This window comes from Triturus cristatus, chromosome 5_2, assembly GCF_964204655.1.
Source record: "Triturus cristatus chromosome 5_2, aTriCri1.1, whole genome shotgun sequence".
In the NCBI taxonomy this organism is placed as follows: Eukaryota; Metazoa; Chordata; class Amphibia; order Caudata; family Salamandridae; genus Triturus; species Triturus cristatus.
In genome coordinates, this window is record NC_140588.1 from 337439881 (window position 1) to 337462308 (window position 22428).

The 22428-nt window shown below is 46.6% G+C and overlaps 1 protein-coding gene across 1 annotated transcript in view; it reads right to left on the minus strand.

Moving 5' to 3' along the window:
- The window catches only part of NOL7 (nucleolar protein 7), a 158266-nt gene that overhangs the window by 111530 nt on the left and 24308 nt on the right, over positions 1-22428 (minus strand). The window contains exons 3-4 of the mRNA XM_085607105.1: positions 16894-16952; positions 449-480 (exon numbers count right to left, since the gene is read on the minus strand). Of these exons, the coding sequence (XP_085463231.1) occupies positions 449-480; positions 16894-16952 (91 nt within the window). The remainder of the gene's footprint in view (positions 1-448; positions 481-16893; positions 16953-22428) is intronic.

Below are 22428 nucleotides of genomic sequence, written 5' to 3' on the forward strand. Positions count from 1 at the left end.
CAGCTTTAAATTCAAAACTAATTCCAAAATGGTAGGTTCTCAAATAATTTACAATATTTAGTATGGACCCAGTAATGATCTGAACATTATATTACAAATTCATTGTATGAAAACACATTCAATAAACAAAATTCTTCCGTTCAAATATTCTTTATTCTCGTTCTTCATCCAAATCACTTAAAATTTCATATCCACTGAATTTATTGGCAGCCCCCTTGCTTCTGTAACTGTTTTAGGTCTCTTATGTGGCCTACCTCTTCTGGTCAAGATTCCAAATGCAAACCATTTAAGTACTGCCTAACGTTTATGTTCATACACAATCTGCAACCCAATTAAAATCAGTCTAATGCTTCTGATTAAGAATAAATAACTAAAATAATTGATAAAGGAGGCCGAAGAAATCCAACATAAGAATTTTTTCATAAATTTAGTGAAATCACTACTGTACCTTCATCCTGTGCTTTAGATGTCTCAATCGGTCTGTGGAAAAAGAAAAAAATCTAATCTCAAAACGATGCACATTTAAGTACGATTCCAATTCACCATGCAGAATATTCATAATCTTTACTTTATGGACTTCAAATCTAGTGCGCCATAAAGTGAGGGTAGAGCACTGTATAAACAATTGTCACTCAAAAGTATCTCCTAGAAGCAGGATAGTCGACCTGTTGGTCATTTACAAAGTTCATTACACAAGGACCACTTGTATAAGTTAACAGGGCATTTCAATGTACCCATGTTAAAGTTCACCAAATAAACAAAGTACAACATGAACACAACTGCAAAATGGACAAAATGATAGAGCACTACTACAACAAACGCAATTCAGTCAAAAAGCAGCACCCAGTCTCAAATCGTTTTGGTTCCTCCTGTCAATATCATTCCCTTGCAATTAATAAGACCAAGGGCTTGTCAATATTATTGAAGAGAGATTTGCAGTTTCAATTTGATGTCCTTCTAAAAGATCACAAAGGTAAGCTTTGGGGTTTAGTGTGAGAAATGGGGTTCAGTTGCAGTACTCCCCCACTTTTTGCCTGACGTTTGATGCAACTTTGACTATAGAGTACTGGGTCCCTGCTGTCCAGGTTCCCAGTACCAGTGTTCCCTAAAACATGTCCACAATCAGTACTTCTGTCCCCTGTAAGACCCTAGTAAGTGGTACCCTGGATACCCAGGGCCTGGAGGATGAAGAGCGTCCCTTGGGACCCAGTCGCTAGGACCATGCCACTGTCCCTGCAGCTGGCATGTCCTTACGAGGTGACAACATGACCAAGTCGACATGGCACACTGCCTGTGTGCCATACCAGCTAGCACTGCCTAAAATATAGGTAAGTCACCCCACTAGCAGGCCTTACCAGCCCTAAGGTAGGGTGCACTATATTCCAGATGTGGGCGTATCTGCATGAGCAGATATGCCCCTACAGTATTAGAGTCTATTTCTTAATATTGTAACTGCCAGAGAAGCCATATAGGAGTTCCACAGCACCATGATGGCTTCACTGAACCCAGGAGTGTTTGGTACCAAACAGCTCCTTGTAATAAATCCACCATGCTGCTAGTGTGAGATTTATTAAAACATGTACACAGACGGCACCTCAGAGGTGGCTCCCTGAAAACCTACCAACCCCAATGTGGTCTCTGATCGGCTGTAGGCAGCCAACCACCACCAGGCATGTTTCTGGACCCCTGGGTAGTGAGCCCCAGCTCTCGGGGACCAGAAACAATGCACATCATGGGCAGAGGTGTTATAGTCCTCCCCCAGGATGACCAGTTCTCGAAAAGGAAAGCTTCAAGGTGGCGGAGGCAATGTGAGGCACATCTTTCAGTCCCCTCCATCTTGAAGATGGGGGCCTTAGTGAAGGTTAAGTGCATCGCTGTGTGCAGCATTCCGAAGAGAGATGCACCTTTAGCTGCGTCAGGCTGTGTGCATTGTTCAACACCCCGTATGCCAGGTGGGAGCTTAGCGAAGGTTAAGAGCGTCGCGATGTGCAGCATCCAGAAGATGAAAGCTCTCTTAGCTGTGTTTGTGATCACCGTAAGTAAGGTGGGGGCTGTAGCGAATCTTAGGTGCAGTCACCCTGGTGCAGCGCTTTGGTAAAGACAGTAAAGCGCCCTGCACAGCGGTGCATGCGCGCAACCCCTATATGCCAGGTGGGGACTCCACTAAATCTTTTTTTTTTGTATATTTTTATTGAGGAGTAAATGTCAGTTTAAAAAAAATACATTAGAAAAAGGAGAACAATAAATCATATTATAGCCTATAAATTACTATGAAATGTTAACTTCTCAGATCTCTAAATACAAAAAAGATAATACTGATATCAAAATATACAATATCTGAGATGCTCATAAAACCTGGCAAGGAAAAAATAGTAAAGGTGGACTGGGGGGGGGGGGGGGGGAGAGAGAGATGGTATAGATAGTATACAATATGTAGTAAACCAGATAGTTGGAAGATAGTAGCCATAATATCATACAAATATAATATTTCAAGTGGAGATATTTCCACTAACTCAACAAATAACAGTGTTACTGGCTAAAGCAGGGGTACTCACAAACTTTCTGTCGGGGGCCAAAATTACAGTGTGGTTAGTGGCCGAGGGCCGCACTGGTAGGGGTGGAGTCAGTGGGGGCGGGATCAGTGGGGGGCGGAGCTAGAGTAAAAAAAAAAACCTTTCAAAACATCTGCCTCCCTTTCTCTCTGTCTCCCTCCCTCTCTGTCTCCCTCCCTCTCTGTCTCCCTCCCTCTCTGTCCCCCTCCCCCTCTCTCCATCTCCCTCCGTCTCTCTCCATCTCCCTCCGTCTCCCTCCCTCCTCCGTCTCCCTCCTCAGTCACCCACCCTCCCTCTCTCTCCCGGTCTCCCTCCCTCCCTCCTCCGTCTCCCTCCCTCCTCCCTCCGTCTCCCTCCCTCCTCCCTCCGTCTCCCTCCCTCCTCCCTCCGTCTCCCTCCCTCCTCCCTCCGTCTCCCTCCCTCCTCCCTGTCTCCCTCCCTCCTCCCTGTCTCCCTCCCTCCTCCCTGTCTCCCTCCCTCCTCCCTGTCTCCCTCCCTCCTCCCGGTCTCCCTCCCTCCTCCCGGTCTCCCTCCCTCCTCCCGGTCTCCCTCCCTCCTCCCTGTCTCCCTCCCTCCTCCCTGTCTCCCTCCCTCCTCCCTGTCTCCCTCCCTCCTCCCTGTCTCCCTCCCTCCTCCCTGTCTCCCTCCCTCCTCCCTGTCTCCCTCCCTCCTCCCTGTCTCCCTCCCTCCTCCCTGTCTCCCTCCCTCCTCCCTGTCTCCCTCCCTCCTCCCTGTCTCCCTCCCTCCTCCCGTCTCCCTCCCTCCTCCCGTCTCCCTCCCTCCTTCCGTCTCCCTCCCTCCTTCCGTCTCCCTCCCTCCTTCCGTCTCCCTCCCTCCCTCCTTCCGTCTCCCTCCCTCCTCCCTGTCTCCCTCCCTCCTCCCTGTCTCCCTCCCTCCTCCCTGTCTCCCTCCCTCCTCCCTGTCTCCCTCCCTCCTCCCTGTCTCCCTCCCTCCTCCCTGTCTCCCTCCCTCCTCCCTGTCTCCCTCCCTCCTCCCTGTCTCCCTCCCTCCTCCCCGTCTCCCTCCCTCCTTCCGTCTCCCTCCCTCCTTCCGTCTCCCTCCCTCCTCCCTGTCTCCCTCCCTCCTCCCTGTCTCCCTCCCTCCTCCCTGTCTCCCTCCCTCCTCCCTGTCTCCCTCCCTCCTCCCTGTCTCCCTCCCTCCTCCCGTCTCCCTCCCTCCTTCCGTCTCCCTCCCTCCTTCCGTCTCCCTCCCTCCTTCCGTCTCCCTCCCTCCTTCCGTCTCCCTCCCTCCTTCCGTCTCCCTCCCTCCTTCCGTCTCCCTCCCTCCCTCCTTCCGTCTCCCTCCCTCCCTCCTTCCGTCTCCCTCCCTCCCTCCTTCCGTCTCCCTCCCTCCTTCCGTCTCCCTCCCTCCCTCCTTCCGTCTCCCTCCCTCCTTCCGTCTCCCTCCCTCCTTCCGTCTCCCTCCCTCCTTCCGTCTCCCTCCCTCTCCGTCTCCCTCCCTCTCCGTCTCCCTCCCTCTCCGTCTCCCTCCCTCTCCGTCTCCCTCCCTCTCCCTACGTCCTCCGTCTCCCTACGTCTCCCTCTGTCCTCCGTCTCCCTCCCTCCTCCCTGTCTCCCTCCCTCCTCCCTGTCTCCCTCCCTCCTCCCTGTCTCCCTCCCTCCTCCCTGTCTCCCTCCCTCCTCCCTGTCTCCCTCCCTCCTCCCTGTCTCCCTCCCTCCTCCCTGTCTCCCTCCCTCCTCCCTGTCTCCCTCCCTCCTCCCTGTCTCCCTCCCTCCTTCCGTCTCCCTCCCTCCTTCCGTCTCCCTCCCTCCTTCCGTCTCCCTCCCTCCTTCCGTCTCCCTCCCTCTCCGTCTCCCTCCCTCTCCGTCTCCCTCCCTCTCCGTCTCCCTCCCTCTCCCTACGTCCTCCGTCTCCCTACGTCTCCCTCTGTCCTCCGTCTCCCTCCCTCCCTGTCTCCCTCCCTCCCTGTCTCCCTCCCTCCCTGTCTCCCTCCCTCCCTCCCTGTCTCCCTCCCTCCCTCCCTGTCTCCCTCCCTCCCTCCCTCCCTCCCTGTCTCCCTCCCTCCCTGTCTCCCTCCCTCCCTCCCTGTCTCCCTCCCTGTCTCCCTCTCTCTCTCCCTCCCCCCTCTCTCCCCCTCTCTCCGTCTCCCTCCCTCCTCCGTCTCCCTCCCTCCCTCTCTCCCTCGTCTCCCTCCCTCCCTCGTCTCCCTCCCTCCCTCGTCTCCCTCCCTCCCTCTCTCCCTCGTCTCCCTCCCTCCCTCTCCGTCTCCCTCTCTCCTCCGTCTCCCTCTCTCCTCCGTCTCCCTCTCTCCTCCGTCTCCCTCTCTCCTCCGTCTCCCTCTCTCCTCCGTCTCCCTCCCTCCTCCGTCTCCCTCCCTCCTCCGTCTCCCTCCCTCCTCCGTCTCCCTCCCTCCTCCGTCTCCCTCCCTCCTCCGTCTCCCTCCCTCCTCCGTCTCCCTCCTCCGTCTCCCTCCCTCCCCCGTCTCCCTCCCTCCTCCGTCTCCCTCCGTCTGCCTCCCTCCCTCTCCCCCTCTCTCTCTCCCTCTCTCTCCCCCTCTCTCCGTCTCCCTCCCTCCTCCGTCTCCCTCCCTCCTCCGTCTCCCTCCCTCCCTCCCTCCCCCGTCTCCCTCCCTCCTCCGTCTCCCTCCCTCCCTCCCTCTCTCTCTCTCTCTCTCCCTCGTCTCCCTCCCTCCCTCTCTCCCTCTCCGTCTCCCTCCGTCCTCCGTCTCCCTCTCTCCTCCGTCTCCCTCTCTCCTCCGTCTCCCTCTCTCCTCCGTCTCCCTCCCTCCTCCGTCTCCCTCCCTGAAAAAAAAATCGGGAGAATGGGGCCTTGAATCGGGTTACTGTCATGGGCGTTGGAGGTGTGCTGCTGCAGAATCCGACATTTGAAATGCATAATGCACGTTTTTTTTCCTTACCTTTCAGAAGCATTGAGCGCAGTGGCAGGCAGAGAGAGGGTGATGCAAGTGTTGTGCACTGGCCTGGCAGGTTGCTGGCAGTGCATACAACCCCCCCCCCCAACCTGTGGCAGCCCAGCGGGCTGAAACAGCTTCCAGGTACACACACAGCCGCCCCCGGCCCGAGTACTTCACAGGTCTTTAAAAGACCATTCGCTTGTTAATGGGGCTTTGTTGGTTTTTCACCCCTTCTAGAGCCCCTGCATCGCCACTCTGATTATTGCTGGAAGAATTAGCACGGTACACAATGCAAGCCCTGTCAGCTGAGACCCCCGAGGAATCGGGTTTTTGTAAATGTGGAAGGGGCACTCCAGCAGGCAGATTTCTGTTTTGCCAGGAGTGCTGAAAGTACTTGCACCACTCATCCCACACCCTAAAGCTTTCCTGCAGAAGGGAAGGGCCTAGTCTTTCACAGGCCTCCAACCCCTGAGAAAAGAATCAGATTTCCAAAATAAGTGAGTGGCCGTGCCCCGGGTCTATTAGCTTTTCCGAGGCTCCAGCCTGTGGTGAATTCTCCTTGGAGGTAAATCAATCGTTGCCCGTCTTGTCAGTAATTTTAGAGCGGCTTGTCTCAGTGAGGCCTTCTGGCAAGCTGAAGGGCGCGATAAAAACAGGAAGGAAATTAATTGCTGTGAACGTCGGGTTAGTGCACCTGAAATCGGTAGTCTCCCGCCTGAATGGGGAGGGTTGGCATGTCTGGGTACGATGTCTGCAAGGTCCGCGGGCCGCCAAGAAAGGCTTGCCGGGCCGCTGGCGGCCCGCGGGCCGTACTACGAGTATCCCTGGGCTAATGCATCAACAGTCCTAATGATAACATCAACAGCATGAATATAAATAATGATGGCAATGAATTAATAAGAAGATGAAAAAGGAAGTGATTCCCTTATTGTAGTTCCTAATTAGAAGGAAAATCTGAAATATTACCAGAAATAGAATATTTATTAACTAGAAAGGGGTTCCAAATTTGGATGAAAGTTCCAACATTGTCCTGCAATCTATAAATCATATGGTGCTATCTTATACATTCCAATAAACCATTCATCAAGTGTAGGGCATTGTGGTGTTTACCAAGGTCTTAATATACACATTTTTCCAACAGTGAGTGCAATAGTGATCAATCGTCTTGTATGGTTTGTAAGATTGGTGTAGTAAACCTGCTGTCTTGAGTTTTTGTGGTAACCAGTACCAGATATGAAGAATTTTGGAGAGAGTAAATGTAATTCTGGCCTCTCAGATTCCCTTATCCATGTTCATAAGAACATCCTCCCATTCCTCATCAGAATAAGCTAAAGTAATTAACCCTGGCCATTTGACGTGAAGTTGTGCTAGTAATGGGTATGAGTGTAATTTATGCACTATGAGATTATAAAATCCAGAGACTGCTTATCTGGATTTCTCCCAAATTGTTAAGTATTGTAACACTGGGGAATCATCAACTATCCAAGGAAATGGTCCTAATCTATGAAATAGGAGTTGTTTTAGTTGTAAGCATTTCCAAATCATTTCAAAGTTTTTAAGCTTACTTCTTAAAGTGAGTAAGTGATCCAACGTTAGAATACCTGCTCTCTACCATATATCCCAGGATATAGTCTGTTTACCTAGTCTAATATCAGCGTTATGCCATATGAGGGCCTTTCCATGTAGTCTCAGGTTACTCTTAAGGAGTTTGTGGGCATGTATCCAAATCTTAAGCATAGATTGAATAATAGAGTTGGAAGTTTGTAAAGCAGGTTATTTATGAGTGTAAAACATATGCAAACCTGAAGTTGCCTGTAGTTTGTCTCTCAATGAGAACCCATAGTGGGGGATCATCCTGTCTGGGCCATAGATAAACCAATTGAGATAAATGGAAGGCTGAATAGTAATGCTCAATACACAGTAAACCAAGACCCCTATATCACCAGTCGGCAATCAATTTTGAGATTTTAGGTCTAGGTCTCAGGGATCCCCAAATTAAAGTTTTAATACCGTTGTTGAAATCTCGCAATATTGATATTTTAACTGTCAAAGTCAACATACCTAAAACATAAGTGAAACGGGGCACTATCATCATTTTCACAGCCTGTACTCTACCCCAAAAAGACAGGTTAAGATGGGACCATTTTTCATAATCTGATTTCGTTTTGGCAATAAGTGGATCTAAGTTATCTTGAATCCTTTGTTCTAAACCTGCGTTGATATAAATACCTAAATACTTCAGACGGTCCACTTTCCATTGCAATTATAGGCCAAAATAGCTGCTTTTGTTGTACCCCTGGACAGTGAGAGAGCTTCACTCTTATTCCAATTGACTTTGTAGCCAGAAATGATCGAGAAGCGAGAAATGGTAGACATGAGTGTCGGGAGTGAAGTAGGCAGATCAGTAAGTGTGAGCAATATGTCATCTGCATAAAGAAGTATTTTTGAGATCCCTGCAGGTGTAGGAATGCCTGCTATTTGTGAACACTGTCTTATTGCCGCAGCCAGCGGTTCAAGTGCAAGAAGGAACAAAAGGGGCGATAAAGGGCAACCCTGGCGGGTTCCTCTTTGCACTAAAAAATTATTTTAAAGGAAACCCCCACAATTCAATAGTGCGGATGGCGTCTCATATAACCATTTGACCGTCGAGATATATTCATTGCCTATTCCCAGCCTATGTAGTGTACGGAACATATAGCGCCATTCAATACGGTCAAAGGTCTTCTCGGCATCCAAGGGAGTCTTCTTCAGCATCCTTTGAAAGCCAGAGTATGTGAGCCAAAGTGCGTAGATGGTTACGAGAGTTTCTGCTTGGCATGAATCCCACTTGAGAATCATGATGAGTTTAGCGATAACTTGTTTGAGTCTTTTGGCGAGAATGGTGGCTAATATCTTTGAATCTGTATTCAGAAGGAAATTGGAGGATAGTTACAGCAGTCTTATGGATTTTTCTCAGGTTTGGGAAGGACCGTTGCAATAGCTTTATTTGTGAGAGACGAGAGGCTACCAGTTTCCTCTGCTTCTTTATAGGCCTCATAAAGGGCGTCTATTGCTTATAGTTTTACCCAACGTTAAAATTCCCAAGGAAAACCATCTTCTCCTGGTGCTTTATTGTATGGAAGATTAGAGATTGCTTGGGAAATTTCATCCTTTGTTATTTCGCCTGCCAGTATGAGATGATCCTGTTCACTAAGGCGGGGGAGTGTTATTTTATCAAAACATTCCTGATCTTTGTGGTGATCATCATCATCCTCTGAGCTATAGAACTTTTCATAATAATCTGCACATGTATTAGCTATTTCCGGAGTCTCTGTTATTAGCCTACCTTCAGAATTATAAATAGCTGGAATAGCTGTCATAGCTTCTGTTTTAAATGTGCCACTAGTAAACAACCAGCTTTTTCTATTTGTTCGTAATTTCGACCCTTAAGTCTATATAACATATAAAGAATAGGAATTCCGCACACACAAATTATCAGTATATTCGTAATCTTGTTAAATTCCATGCCATTGACCATGTAACCACAAATGAAAGAGGTGGTGATAGGGAGTTAATGTTGACAACGAGAGGCGAAGTGGATCTGCCGCCTACGTAGCGTTAAGATGGGTCTTAATGTTAATAATGAATTTCACTACTTCCTGTGAAAATAATACATGAGAAAAGAAAATCTATGCGTTAGCTTATTTGACAACAGGTCAGAAAGAGCAAAGTATATGTATTTAAACATCATCATATAATAAATTTTCATTGTTATTGATATATGGTACATGGCAAATTGCTTTATTCCTGACTCAGATACACTCTTAATGTCTTTAGTAAGTGGCATGAAAACTGAGAAATTTGATGCCACAATTGTGTAAACTCATTTATGATAACTGTTCCAAAGTACTCCAAAGTAAACCATATTATGTAATATAGTAGACAAATATCTACACGGTTATTTGTTTGTACAAAATATTGACTGTCCTAATTCTAAACAAAAGTTAACTAGCCATGTACAGAGGCATGCTATTGTGATATGTATATGTCCCTCTCTTTCAATTCTCCCACATAATTATTTTTCTGACTCATCTGTATTTTAAAATATTTGTTTGCTTGTTTGAAGACCTTAAAATCTTGTCGTTTTATTTTTAAACATTATATATAAAAATATTTGAAATAGTTTATATTGGAACCCGTTTGAGGACTTTACTGATATGACTTTTGAACTGCCTCATGGCCGTCCTTTAGCAAATGGCGTACATTTTGGATTGAGGGTGACCCGACTATTAACCAGTTATATATGACTAGTCAAAACCATAGTAACAATCTGTGATAAGAAAATCAATTCTTTTAGAGTCACCCAAGTAAAAAATATATTACGCAAATACATGGAAAAGAACATAAATGTCTATTTTTATTGATAAACACAAGTACGTGTTCAGTGTTACGATAGCGCCTATGTTTTTGATAGTCCGCGTCCCCTGCTAAAATGGCCGCCACAAGTTTCTCAAACGAAGGACGTCTTCAGTGTTGACCTACACAGGTGTCTCTTGTTAGAGCACCATAGTATAACAAGCATTGGCATAGCCAATAGGTCTCGCCTTTGGGACCTTATAAGTGTTTAGCCATGCAACAGTTGCATAACTAAACACTTATAAGGTCCTAAAAGCGAGACCTATTGGCTATGCCAATGCTTGTTTTAACTGCTGCAATCTATTGAAGCCTCACGGAGAACATCAAAGCGGCCGTGAAAGTGATCGCGATCAAACATCAAAGCGGCCGTGAAAGTGAAAGTAATCGCGGTAAAGCGCGATGCGCGCGCCCGAGCACATGCACTGTAGCTCTAGGGTGGCCTGTTAGCACTTTTTGGAGCCCTCAAAAATGTCTCGCCAGACCAGCGCATGCGCTGGGTCAGGCCAGACCTAAAAATGAGTAGTGATAGAACACTTTGTTTGACGCAGCCAAATCAGACGCTGAGACGCTCGTTAGCGGCTACCGTGCCACACTATTGGTAAGAGAATTACTCGCTGCAGATTAATAACCTTTGTCCGTTAAACATCTCCTTAATATTTTAAGTTAATAATCCTTTGTGTATATGGATGTTTCCTCTGTCCCTATTTTTATTAACTATCATGTAAAATGATGTGTTGGTGTAAGGTAAAATAGTCCTTCAAGCCTTCCGCTCTAACAAATGTCATCCCTCGTCAAAATGGCGTCTTCCGTATACGGAGAAAGCCGTCCTTGTGGGCTTCATATGCCGGCCATGTATCAGTGAATTGAAAAAGATAAATAACGTTTACGATTGTGTAGCATTAATTAGCATTTCGCTGTTAATAAGTGCAACATATCTAATTAATAATGCAGTTATTGGGAGGAGCCAAGATGGCGATCGGGACGGCAGCGTAGGCTCCCGGCTCCGTGAACCTCCACATCCCGCACAGATATCCTGCATGAGATCCTTAGCCTGCGCTATATGCCCGTGTTGGTGGCTGAGAGCGGCAACCGATCGTGTGATTCTGAAGTTTCTGGCGGCGGTACCGCCGGAGAAATGTCCATTTGAAGTTTGCGGCCTGTGCAACCCTGGAACCGGGACCTCGGGTGGACGACATGGCCGGGCGGCAGTTCAACAACAGCGGCCATTGGTGACTGGGTGGAGTCGGAGTACCGGAGCGGTGCGAATATTGGCCTGAATTTCGCTGTGGTCATTCCTACCACTGAGCGTAGCGGAACGAGTGCATGCCCGGGGTGGCAATTCCAGGATTCTCCGGTAATTGCCTGAGCCTTCGCCGGTGAGCTGCCTGGACGCTGCCCGTAACGAGTCCCGATTTCCGCGGGCTGCTCCCGGATATTCGCGGGCGCTGGTCCGTGGTGGGGATGACTGTTACCTGTGGCCACACACTGGATATATATTTTTGTCTGCCCCCGGAACCCTGTTTCCAGTGACATGGAACTTGATGCGCCTGTGCCTGAGTGCCGGTCCCAATCTGGGATGAACCTACCCGGCGGCCATCTTGCTAGGATGGAGTCTATCATCCTGTACACTGGGTCTCAGCAAGATTGGGAGTGTGTGCCTAAGAGGAGCGTAGCGGAGCGGGCGCCGGGAGCTGGGCTGGGGTACGGTGACCTTCTCGAAGCTCTCGGTGCCCTTCATTCCACCCTGGTTCACGGCGCCTCGGTATTGGGGAGAAAGCTTGATAGTGTTGCTTCAGCGTCGGAACAGTTGCGATCTGCCTGTCCCCAGGCACACAGGGACTTGTCACACTTCACACAGGAGGACAGTGTCGTGGCCGCCCCTGTGAATAGGGGAAAGCTGGAAACTTCGGACAATGTGCCAACGTGTGATCGGCTGGCTGTGGGTCCGGTCTGTTCCGGAGGTTTTGGATTTGAGCGAGGGGTGGTGGCTTTGTCCCACGCGCAACCTCCGGCGACCCAGGCAATATTCCAGCAACAGTCGCCTGCTCTGGCTGATTCCGCCTTCCTGGACCTTGTGTGCAGTACAGATCCTGGGGCAGTACTGGGAAAGATGGTCCTCCATAATGTTGACTGTGTTGGTGTTCAGAGACGTCCACTCTACATGTGTGTGTCGCTTCCTGGTCTTTTTTGGACGCTCCTCTTCCTTGTAACATTGGACATGGCACTGGGTCGATGGGTATGCATGGGTGGATTTGCAAAGAGTGGGCAAGGATAAGGCTGATCCTTCAGAGGTTGTCATCTAACAAGCGGGCGGGCACAGGGGTTGCGTGCTCTCACGACATAACTAATAGTGTAATAGGTGCATAATGCTCTCCATTTTTTTTTTTTCTTTCTTTGACATGGTCGATTTTGTGTTTGTTTACTGTTTACTTTGGGGAGGAATATATTGTGCGGGAGGGAGAAGCCGGGGGCATGTTTTGAAGGCCCTCCTCCAGTTTATTAATACTCTCTTTACTCCCCCGTCTGGTGGGGTTTCCTTTCTTACTCCATTTTCTCTGTTTCTTCTATATTTCGTGTCTGGTTCCGGGGCGACAGGCACACTGCTGGGGGGGGGGGGGGGGGGGGCGTACTCATCTGCAGAGGTGCAGGGTGGGGGGTTGGGGGAGGGGATTCTTTAGTTTTTTACTTTGTTTCTATGGCCTCTTTTTTCTTCTCTTATTCTTCTTTGTCTTCTTTTCTGGGGTCAGCACGGTAGGTCTCCTTTGCTGCCAATCACTGCTTTTTTTATATGTGCCTCAATTTCCGTGGTGATTTCTGGGTCTTAGGGCAGGGGACTGCAGGCGCAAATGGCCGTGATATTCCTCCACATCCTGAACCTCCCGTTTTAGCGCCATTGCCTGGATAGATTGCTGTTTATTGTTGGCGTTTACTATTCTGCCTGCCATTTTTTGCTGCTGGGAAATTGTTTGGCACCTGATCCTTCTATCCCTTATTATAAAATGAAAACCTTTTGTATCCTGGTCCCTATTTGGGCTGTTCAGTGGCCAAGAGTATGCTAGCATGGAGAATCTGCTCCCCGAGGTGCTGCCTGTGATTAAAATTTGCTTCTGTTACTCTGACTGCTTAGCGGCCGGCCCCGGGGGTTGTAGGCCCATACTTGTCTTTTGTTGAAATGTCAATAAAGGTTTTTACAAAAAAAAAAAAAAAAAAAAAAAAAAAATAATGCAGTTATTTTTTGGACTTTTCCTCTTTCCCTGTTTTTTAAAACTATTCTGTTAAATGATGTGTTGGTGCAAGGTAAATAGCCCTTCAAGCCTTTCGTTTTAACAAATGTCAGCCCTCTCCAAAATGGCGTCTTCCGTACACGGAGAAAGCCATTCTTGTGGGCTTTGTATGCCGGCTAGGTATCAGTGAATTCAGAAATACAAATAACGTTCACGAATGTGTAATCTCAATTTGTTTTTCGTTATTAATAAATGCGACATATCGAATAATGTTATTTTTGTCACTTTCTCTTTAATTTATTAAATATAAGAAATAGCGTATATTTTACCGACAATAGGCGACCGTTTAAATAAAAAAAATGGCGATTATTCATAAAACGGTCTTGTCTCATCCTTCCCTTAACCTCTTCAGTGCCCATGACGAGATAGTCTCGTCATGAACCCCACCCACTAGTGCAACGCCCGGCACAGGAGGGGGAAAGGGCGTGGCACTGAAGGGGTTAAAACCGTGTTTTGCTTACGTTACAAGTTTGCAATGCTATCTACTAGTCTCAATACAGGATATAATTTGTTGGGGCATATTATAGCTCAAATAAGAAAGGGTTCAAACACACCAACTAGTTTACTGATCTGTGGCCAAAGATGTCAATTGGGTTTAGGCTTCAATGCAGTTTTAGGGAAAGAACATAGGCCCTGGGTACCTGATTAGCAGGAGACCAGGGCACACTCAGTCAAAGTACATCAGCAAAAAGTGGGGGCAACCGTGCAGAAAGAGGGCACTTCTGCACACTACCTGACACTGCAAAATTTAGCAATTCATGGCAGGACCATCTGAGACACCAAGGGTAGGTGCTAGGAAGGATACGGGTGGCGAAGCGGACCATTAAGGCAACCAAGTGTCAGGTGGGGCCGGTCCTCTGTGGTCTACCTTGGGGAACTGGAAGTTCCGCCCGTTGGAAGCCTACTACCCAGACTACTTTTTAGGACTCACTGGGTATTACAGGAACTTTGTTGCAAACTATGGTAGTGTAGTTGCCCCATTGACTGCTTTGACCTCCAATAAGCAGCCCAGAAAAGTGACCTAGACTAAGGGGTCTCAAAAGGCATTTGAGAAACTGAAGAACGCTCTATTAAATGCAGCTGTACTGAAAGCATCTGACTACAGTCAGCAATTCACTGTACATATGGATACCTCTGACAAGTGAGTTAAAGCTGTGAGACAAAGGTAGAAAGCACTTGGTATCCTTCATTAGAAGATTACTACCAAGGGAACAGAACGGGTTGGCTGTTGAGAAAGAATGCTTTGGGTTACTGTGAGCCTTGCATAAGTTCTGCCCTTACTTGTTTGACAGTAGGTTTGCATTGCAAACAGATTATAAGCCATTGAAGTGACTGATAACTATGAAGGGAGAAAATCCCAAGATGTTTAGATGCTCTATCTATTTGCAAGGATTATATTTTGTGAACAACAGAGCTGGATTGAGCAACTGGAATGCTGATGAAGTTTCCTTATCAGTTTTAACGATCCGACAACCCAACGTCTCCTGTTTAGGAGTTGGTTCAGAGTAGTCTTATCTGGGAGGAGCATCTGTTGGGACACAAAACTTCCTTGCATGATAATGGACTCCTGCCCCGGTGCCCCAGCTGGGGCGGCATTTGGATCCTTGATAACAATTCTTGGTCATGTGCGACCACGGATGTACGCCATGACCTGGGCCTGTTTTATGGATTGTGGTGTTGCTAAGACCGAGAGGGGTGCCCAAAGGGCTACTGTAATAAGCAGGAAAAGGTTAATTCCCTAACTAAAGTGTTAAGTAGCACGAGCGTGGTGGTGGAAGAATACAGTGTTTTTGTAATAGTGATCAGTAGAGTGAACCAGCCTTTTTACCTGTTGCTGGAGTGAGCCCTCCCGGCCCACTCATGTATAGTTTCACTGCTGTGTGCTTAAGTCACCATTGGCCGACATGGTGTTAGCATGCAGAGTTGCATAGCACTAGTGAGCATGCAGTGATATTGATGACAGATTTGTGGATTGCTTTCATATTCTCTCATTCATATTCTTTTTTTTTTTCCTCTCTCAATCTCACAGGAGCCTGTGAATTGGTACAGTACATAGCAGCACACAAGATTGCATATTTGTGCTGGGATGTGACTGTGAATGGCACACAGCTTGCCTACCTGCATGTCTGTATTTTTATGTGTGCGCAAGATGTAAATGGGCTTGTGAAGGCCGCAATACATGGAAGTCTCGGGCTTGCAGGAGGGACATGCAGAGGTAGAGGATTCCCCAAATACAGGTTTGTGGATTGCTGCATTCCTGAGAGCTGGATGGGACACACACTGGAGGAAGGAAGAGTCAGGCTCTTTGTGCACTTCAAAAGGACTCTTTGATTTTAAGAGAGGTCACTGGTCAAAGGTACCAGGACACATTTCAGGAAGAAGAGGGGCTGATAAGGGAATCATAAGGAGTAGGGCTTCGGGCCTTTGGTAATCATTTGATGCACATATCAGTCAGGCTGATTCACTCCCACAGCCTGTATTTGGGGACATTAGATTTGGAGACACTCTAACTCTGACAGACTGCACTCTGGAGAAAGAGCACAACAGAGGTATGAACACTTCAAAGTGGGCAACCCCCAGCACATGAACATCAAAGACAGACTCTAAATCACACTATTGTCTGGCATGGATTATTATAAGTGGAGCATGAGAATCCCAAATTATCAAACTGAAGCTGCTACCGGCGACCTTCAGCCTGGATTGCTGAACGTTCTTGGGCTCTCAGTCTTGTCTCTGATAGCAGCAGGTACGACCGAACCTAGAGTTGCAGAGCCTGTGGGTGGGGTAACTGCTCTGACTGTAGCGCTGAGGGCGCTAGGACACTTTGACCTCAACTATCCATTGCAGGACTTCTAAGACTCGTATTCTCTAGCAGGGCCCAGCCTGGATGTGGCATCAAGAAAATGGGGATTAACCCAGTCTGTAGTCAGAAAAGCGAGATGCTGGTGCCTGCGAGGACTGTGCTAGAATGGCGACCTTAGACGTACATGTTATTTAGTGTATACTCTGTTTTGCTTTGTGTGTGTATAAACACTATTTTTATAAAAGCAAGTATTTGGCTGGACATGGAATTCTTGAGCTTGATGAACGTACATTGAGTTGTGAGCCTGTGTTTGCCCTACAGCTACCTCCTACCCAAGAAGCTTTGGACTGCTCGACTTGCGAGAGTCAAGTTCAGAAGGCGTACTTAGCCCAGTTGCTCAGAGACCATATAAGACTGGGCCCTTGGTGGGCCTCAACGCCCAGGGTTGGGCTCATGGGGGTCCTGCTTGCATCTTGGCCCTCTGAAAGGGGTTCAGACGACTCACAACTTTCTCTATTGAAACATTTAAGATACTGCTTACTGTTCCTTCCCCAAGCATTTATTAAGACCCGACAAGTAACTACTAACCTTTAAGCTGGATGTCTAGGATGCTTTCAGGGATAACCAGCAGGATATTTGTGAGATAACAAGCTAGGTTTCCTCTTATTTGGAAGTTTTTGTGCAGAATATAAGTATAGTGTTTTATAAATTTAGAGGAATACACAAGAGACTCCCACTCCACTGTCTCATACAGCTGGTGGAGCATCCACACTGTAGCATCTCATGGGCCTGGGTTATTGCCTTTAAATCGCTTCCACACACCACGGACACAACAAGAAAATGTAATTCTACTCTTTGAAGTGGGTCAAAAGAAAACCACAACACAATAGCTTAAAACGCAGTACTGTTACACATATAAAGAATATGTAAAAGGAGTAAAGAAACTATTTCATAACCCAAGGGGCAAAAAGGGAGTTCAGTTACCTCTTTTGTGGCAGCGATGCAACTTCCTCTAGAACAGCAGCAGGAAGCAACTTTCTCTTCTACGACAAGGAAACAATTTTAACATGTCACATTAATTTCAGAATATCACAATTTGTGTACTACACAGCAGTAAAATTTAAAGCTGTGCATTGACGGCAGTGAGATTCAATATCTTGCAGTGGCGTGGAATAAAGGAGACAAACGAAAAACACAAAGGGCAAGAGACTTTGCCAACTGTAAGTGAGCAATAATAAGACCTACCAGATTCATCTAAAGAAAGGAAAGGGAAGACATAGAACTAAAGAAGGATTGATACAATGACAAACTTCAGATGTAGGAGACGGCTTGAAGGAGCAATGCTAGGCGGTGAAAGACTGCAATACTCAGTTTTACACTCCTTGTTAGACTTCGCTTTCATGCTGTTTTCAGAAGCATTTAAGCCAAGTCTATTGGAGCTATGACAAAAAAGGGGAGTTTGGTAGATACAGTTTTAGTCTCTTGTAACTGGTCCTTGGCAAGGAGAGAATGTACATTACTGTCCTTTAGATACACTGACCTACCTTAAATTGATAACGTCTTTTATGGGGGCATCATAAACAGTTGAGTTGTCAGAACTTTATACAATGAATTTGCCACCCATTTTCATAATACTGACTTGGATCCCAAAATTTCAGCTGATGTTCAACTTCAAGATACAATATAATTTACTGTGCATTAAAAAAAAAAAAAAAGTTTACAGGTTTTGTAAATACTACAGTATTTATGCTGGGACAAACAACCGTGAAAAAATAAACATTTCATTATTTTCTCCAAATATCGCCAAGTCAATACCTTGGTTCTGAATCATTCCTACTTTATATCTTTTAATTAGAACTGGTAATTACCCTATGGTTGGTAGTATCTTTTCCAGTAGTGGATAGATGTATATGGTGTTCCTCTTCTAAAGGTAAAAGATGTGTTTTATTCATTTTAAGATGGATCCAGAATTTAATGTATAACATTTTTACTGATCAAATTCCTAACTTCATTGTCTGTAGGATTATATGTGAACAAAACTACTATTTGACCATCAAGGTTTTTCTAATCTTTTTTGTAACAATCTCTCCCCATTTTTATACTTTTTATTCTGCCAAGCCATTAGTAGCTATTTTTGTTTTAAAGTGCTTGAAAGTTTCTTATTCCTTTTTCCTGGTAAGGAGAAATTGTTTCTGCAGTTTTATCCTCTCAAAACTTATTTCACAATAGCATGAGTACTGTATTAGGATCAGAGTGTTTAGTAAGCAAAATTATTTGTGTTTCCTCCCTTTTTAAAGATCAAGACTGAATATCAAAGAACACACCTTTCTATATGCATATGACTTCTGATTGTATGTCACAAACCCAGGGTACCAATCTCCAAGTTGCAGAATTTAATTTATGCATATAGTTTCCAGACAAATTTGAATACATTCATTTGGTTTCCAGTCCAGGAGTACAATGTGGAACCTTTGATTGACAGCCTTCAGAGTGCATTTCAGCACAGGTTTCAGAGTTAGGGCATGGATGTTAATAAGGGCCAGGAGATTGTTCCTGAAGAAAATCTTGAATAAGCACATTTGGAAGCAGGCTCAGTATATACTATACCAACGTGAGGTGTAGTGTGCACAGAGTACAGTGAATCCACAAAGGTATAGCAGAGGCTAAATTAGATAATATCGTACTCTCTTTTGTGGTAGTATGGTTGCCCAGTCAGGCTCATCAGGAGGGTAGTGTTAAGCATTTGTTGTGCACACTCAGGCAAGAAATGATGTCACACACACAAAGACTAAATTCAGACTAATTAATTGTATAACAAGTTCTTCTATTGCCATTTTATTTCTAGAACCAATGTATACCTAGTAGCAGGTAAGTGATACTTCTCATACAATGGTATTGTTTAAAATGCAGTGTACTTTGGTTTGGTAGGAACATTTAGATAAATTTTTCAGTTGAGAAAACCATTGATAAACTGTTCTAAAGCACTTGAAATTACCGTTACATTACTTTTGGATTACTTTGAGATTACTTCTCTAGTTTAGCTTGAAACATACTCCTAACACAGTCTAAGCAAAGCAGGACATTAGCATGCAGGCACTAAGTTACTTTTGTTGCAGTACATGACAGTTCAAAACTTAGAAGATTTTTTAGAGAAACCCCACCATACAGTCCTATGGAGAAAAACAAAGTGTCCAGTTTACAGGTACGTAACAGTTTTAAGAATGGAGTTTTGGGGGGTAGAACCAAGTTTCAGGTTGGCACTCAAGGGGCACCACCAGTGGCACTAGGGTGGCCAGGTGCAGAGTGCCAATGTTAGCCAATAGGGCTAGGGGGCTCCTCGGTTGGGGGTGCTCACTGGCAGGCCACGCGGTCTTGGGAGGCAAGCACCTGGGGATAAGGTCAGGGCAAAGAGGGTCCCAGGTCAGCACCAAATACACATTCCCAGTGGTGCAGGGGCAGCCGGGTGAGGGTGCTTATGAGGTGTCGGGAGCCCAATGCAATCCTATGGAGGTTGACAGTTTGGGAGTTTTGGCTGCAGTCTCGGTCCAGGAAGTCTCCCGGGAGGAACCAGCAGCTGGACAGGTAAGTTGGAGGGCTCGGACACGTAGGTGCACCTTGGGACCTCTTCTTCAGGGAGCAGGGTGGGCAGATGCAGGGGTACCTTTTGAGGTTGGGTTTCACCTCACCAGCCCACCCACGGTTGGGGGGCTTTCCATGCAGAGGCTGCAGGCGACGTCGGTGAGTCCTGGAGGGGTCAACCCACAGTGGACTCAGACTCATGGAGTGCTGGGGGGACCTCGCTAGGACCAGTGGGCCACTTGGACAGGTGCAGTGGTGGTTCCAGGCATCGTGTTTCTTCGTCTTCAATAGGCTAAGCGTCTTTCTTTGAAGCTTTTATTTTTTTTAATAGAGCTGCTTTTCGCAGGAGATCCGGTCTTTGCTTAAAGCAGTCGGTCCTCCCAGGGGTGCTGGAGGTTGCTGGCTGCAGGACAAGCCGACCTTTGTCACAGGATCTCTGGAAACAGCAGATGGCCGGTTGGGCTGTGGCCAAGTCAGTTCTTCTCTAGAGTCTCATCTACTGTGCGACTTCCTTCTGTCCTCCTTCTATGTAGGTTGCAGGAATCTAGCATCCTGGGTTCAGGGATGCCCACTAAATACTGTATTTATGGGGAGTTTTAGGGGTCTTGAGGTAGTAGCCAATTGGCTACTTACCTTAGGGCACCTACACCCTTGATGTGCTCACCCCACGTGGGGGAGTGAGCAGATTCCCTAACCCTGATTGGGGGGCGGTGACCTCCATCAGCAAGGTGGCGGGCACTGAGGAGTGGGCTTCACCTCGTCTCCCCCACATGAGGGGTGGGGTTGGCAGAGGTAGGTATACCTCCTGCGCTTGCTAACTTTTCCGCTTGTCTTCCCGCTGAAACTAGAGAAGACAAGAAGGGGGGCCTCCAGCTAGCGGGAGGGGCAGCGGGTCGCAGTGCAAAGGCAGCAGAGCCTTTGAAGCTGCTCAGCCCTTCCTGACCTGGGGGAGGTGGTAGGACCTCCACTCAGGAAAGGCTTTGTTTCTGGACCCAGAGACCGAGGGCTCTCACCTCAGGGGACCAGAAACCTGTCTTGTGGTGGCAAGCTGCTGTTTACTAGTCAGGGAACCCACCAGGGCTGGTTTGTTTTAGGTGTCTTCTCTGGAAGGGACCCTTGAGTGCAAGGGTTAATAAATCTGACACTGGAATCAGTGCAGGTTTATTGTTCTGAGATGTCTGATACCAAACATCGTAGGATTCAGTAAAGCCATTCTGGTGCTGTGCAACTCGTAATGACAAGTTTCCCTATAATATATTCTTATATGGCTTTACTGCACTTATATCTAAGAATGGACTTGGATATTATAGGGGCTTATGTGCTCATGCCGATAGGTCCTCGCATGAGGTATAGTGCACCCTGCCGTAAGGGTGACTTACCTATGCCTCATGCAGTGACTGGTAGGCCTGGCACACAAAGATGTCATTCTTCATTTTTAGCTGCACCAAAACACACAGGCTGCAATGGCAGTGGTGCATGTTTGTGGTGAGAGGTCTTGGAGGGTGGCATAATGCATGCTGAAGCCCTCAGTGGCCTTTCTATGGCTACCATGCCCCTTGGTACCATATGTACCCCTTTACAAAGGACTTATAGGTAGGCCACAGTTGTGCCAATTGTGGAAAACAATGGTACAATTCAGGGGAGGAACACCAGTACTGAGGCCTGGTTAGCAGGAACCCAATACACACTCAGTCAAAGTTGCATCAAGTAGAAAAGAGTGTGTGTATGTGTGTGTGGGGGGGGGGGGGGTACTGCAACAGAACCCCAGCTTTCTACAAGCACCGACTAGATTCAGAGAGGAATTTAGACACTGGAGACTGCAAATGCTTTGTCTGCTAGGCTGAGCAGTAGTATGGCATCCTAAAACTAGGAGGCCTGCTGAATCGGAATGGGCAAAAATCCTTTGATCAACTACAAACAAAGTCTCAATTAACCTAGAAGGAGTCCGAGAAGTATTCACATATCTTCCACGCAATAAGTAATCATTAGGGGAAAGGGCGAAAGATCCAAAAACATTCAAAGGAGAAACTGTCCACTCTCAAAAGTGTATCAAACTTTAATAATCAATACACGTTATTGTCTGGTACATAGTTGGGCAAAATGGAAGGCGATTAATGACCCTAAAACAGAGGAATTGGAGAGATGCCCAGATGCATCCCTGGGCGGTTACTATTCAAACAAGGCTTGGATTAATACAGCTCAAGATAGTCCGTAAGACGAATTATAAATGAGAGGTTGTGCAAAATGGGGCTTGTAAATGACTGATATGCACATTGAAAGAGAGGACATTTGTACACTCGAGAAGAGGAATGCCAAAACATTCTGAGGTTTTGGGGCTGGGTTAGTGTAGAACTCTCTGAAGTGATGTGGAGCTAAGAGATACTTACCATTTTGGTGGATTCAGACCAAACTAAAAAACAGTATGGCTTCATGAGAGGGGTTGTGGGCTCCAGAAATTGGAGGACTGATGATGGCTGCAAGGGTATGGAACATGGACCAAAGCATGCCCACAGAAGAAATGATTTTCAATACTAGGGGCTGGCTCAGGAAGTCTGAACATAAAGAGAGAGAGAAAAAGAGAGAGAGAAAAAGAGAGAGAGAAAAATAAGAGAGAGAAAAATAAGAGAGAGAAAAAAGAGAGAGAGAAAATAAGAGAGAGAAAAAGAGAGAGAGAAAAAGAGAGAGAGAGAAAAAGAGAGAGAGAAAAAGAGAGAGAGAAAAAGAGAGAGAGAAAAAGAGAGAGAGAAAAAGAGAGAGAGAAAAAGAGAGAGAGAAAAAGAGAGAGAGAGAGAGAATAAGAGAGAGAGAGAGAGAATAAGAGAGAGAGAATAAGAGAGAGAGAATAAGAGAGAGAGAATAAGAGAGAGAATAAGAGAGAGAATAAGAAAGAGAATAAGAAAGAGAATAAGAAAGAGAATAAGAAAGAGAATAAGAAAGAGA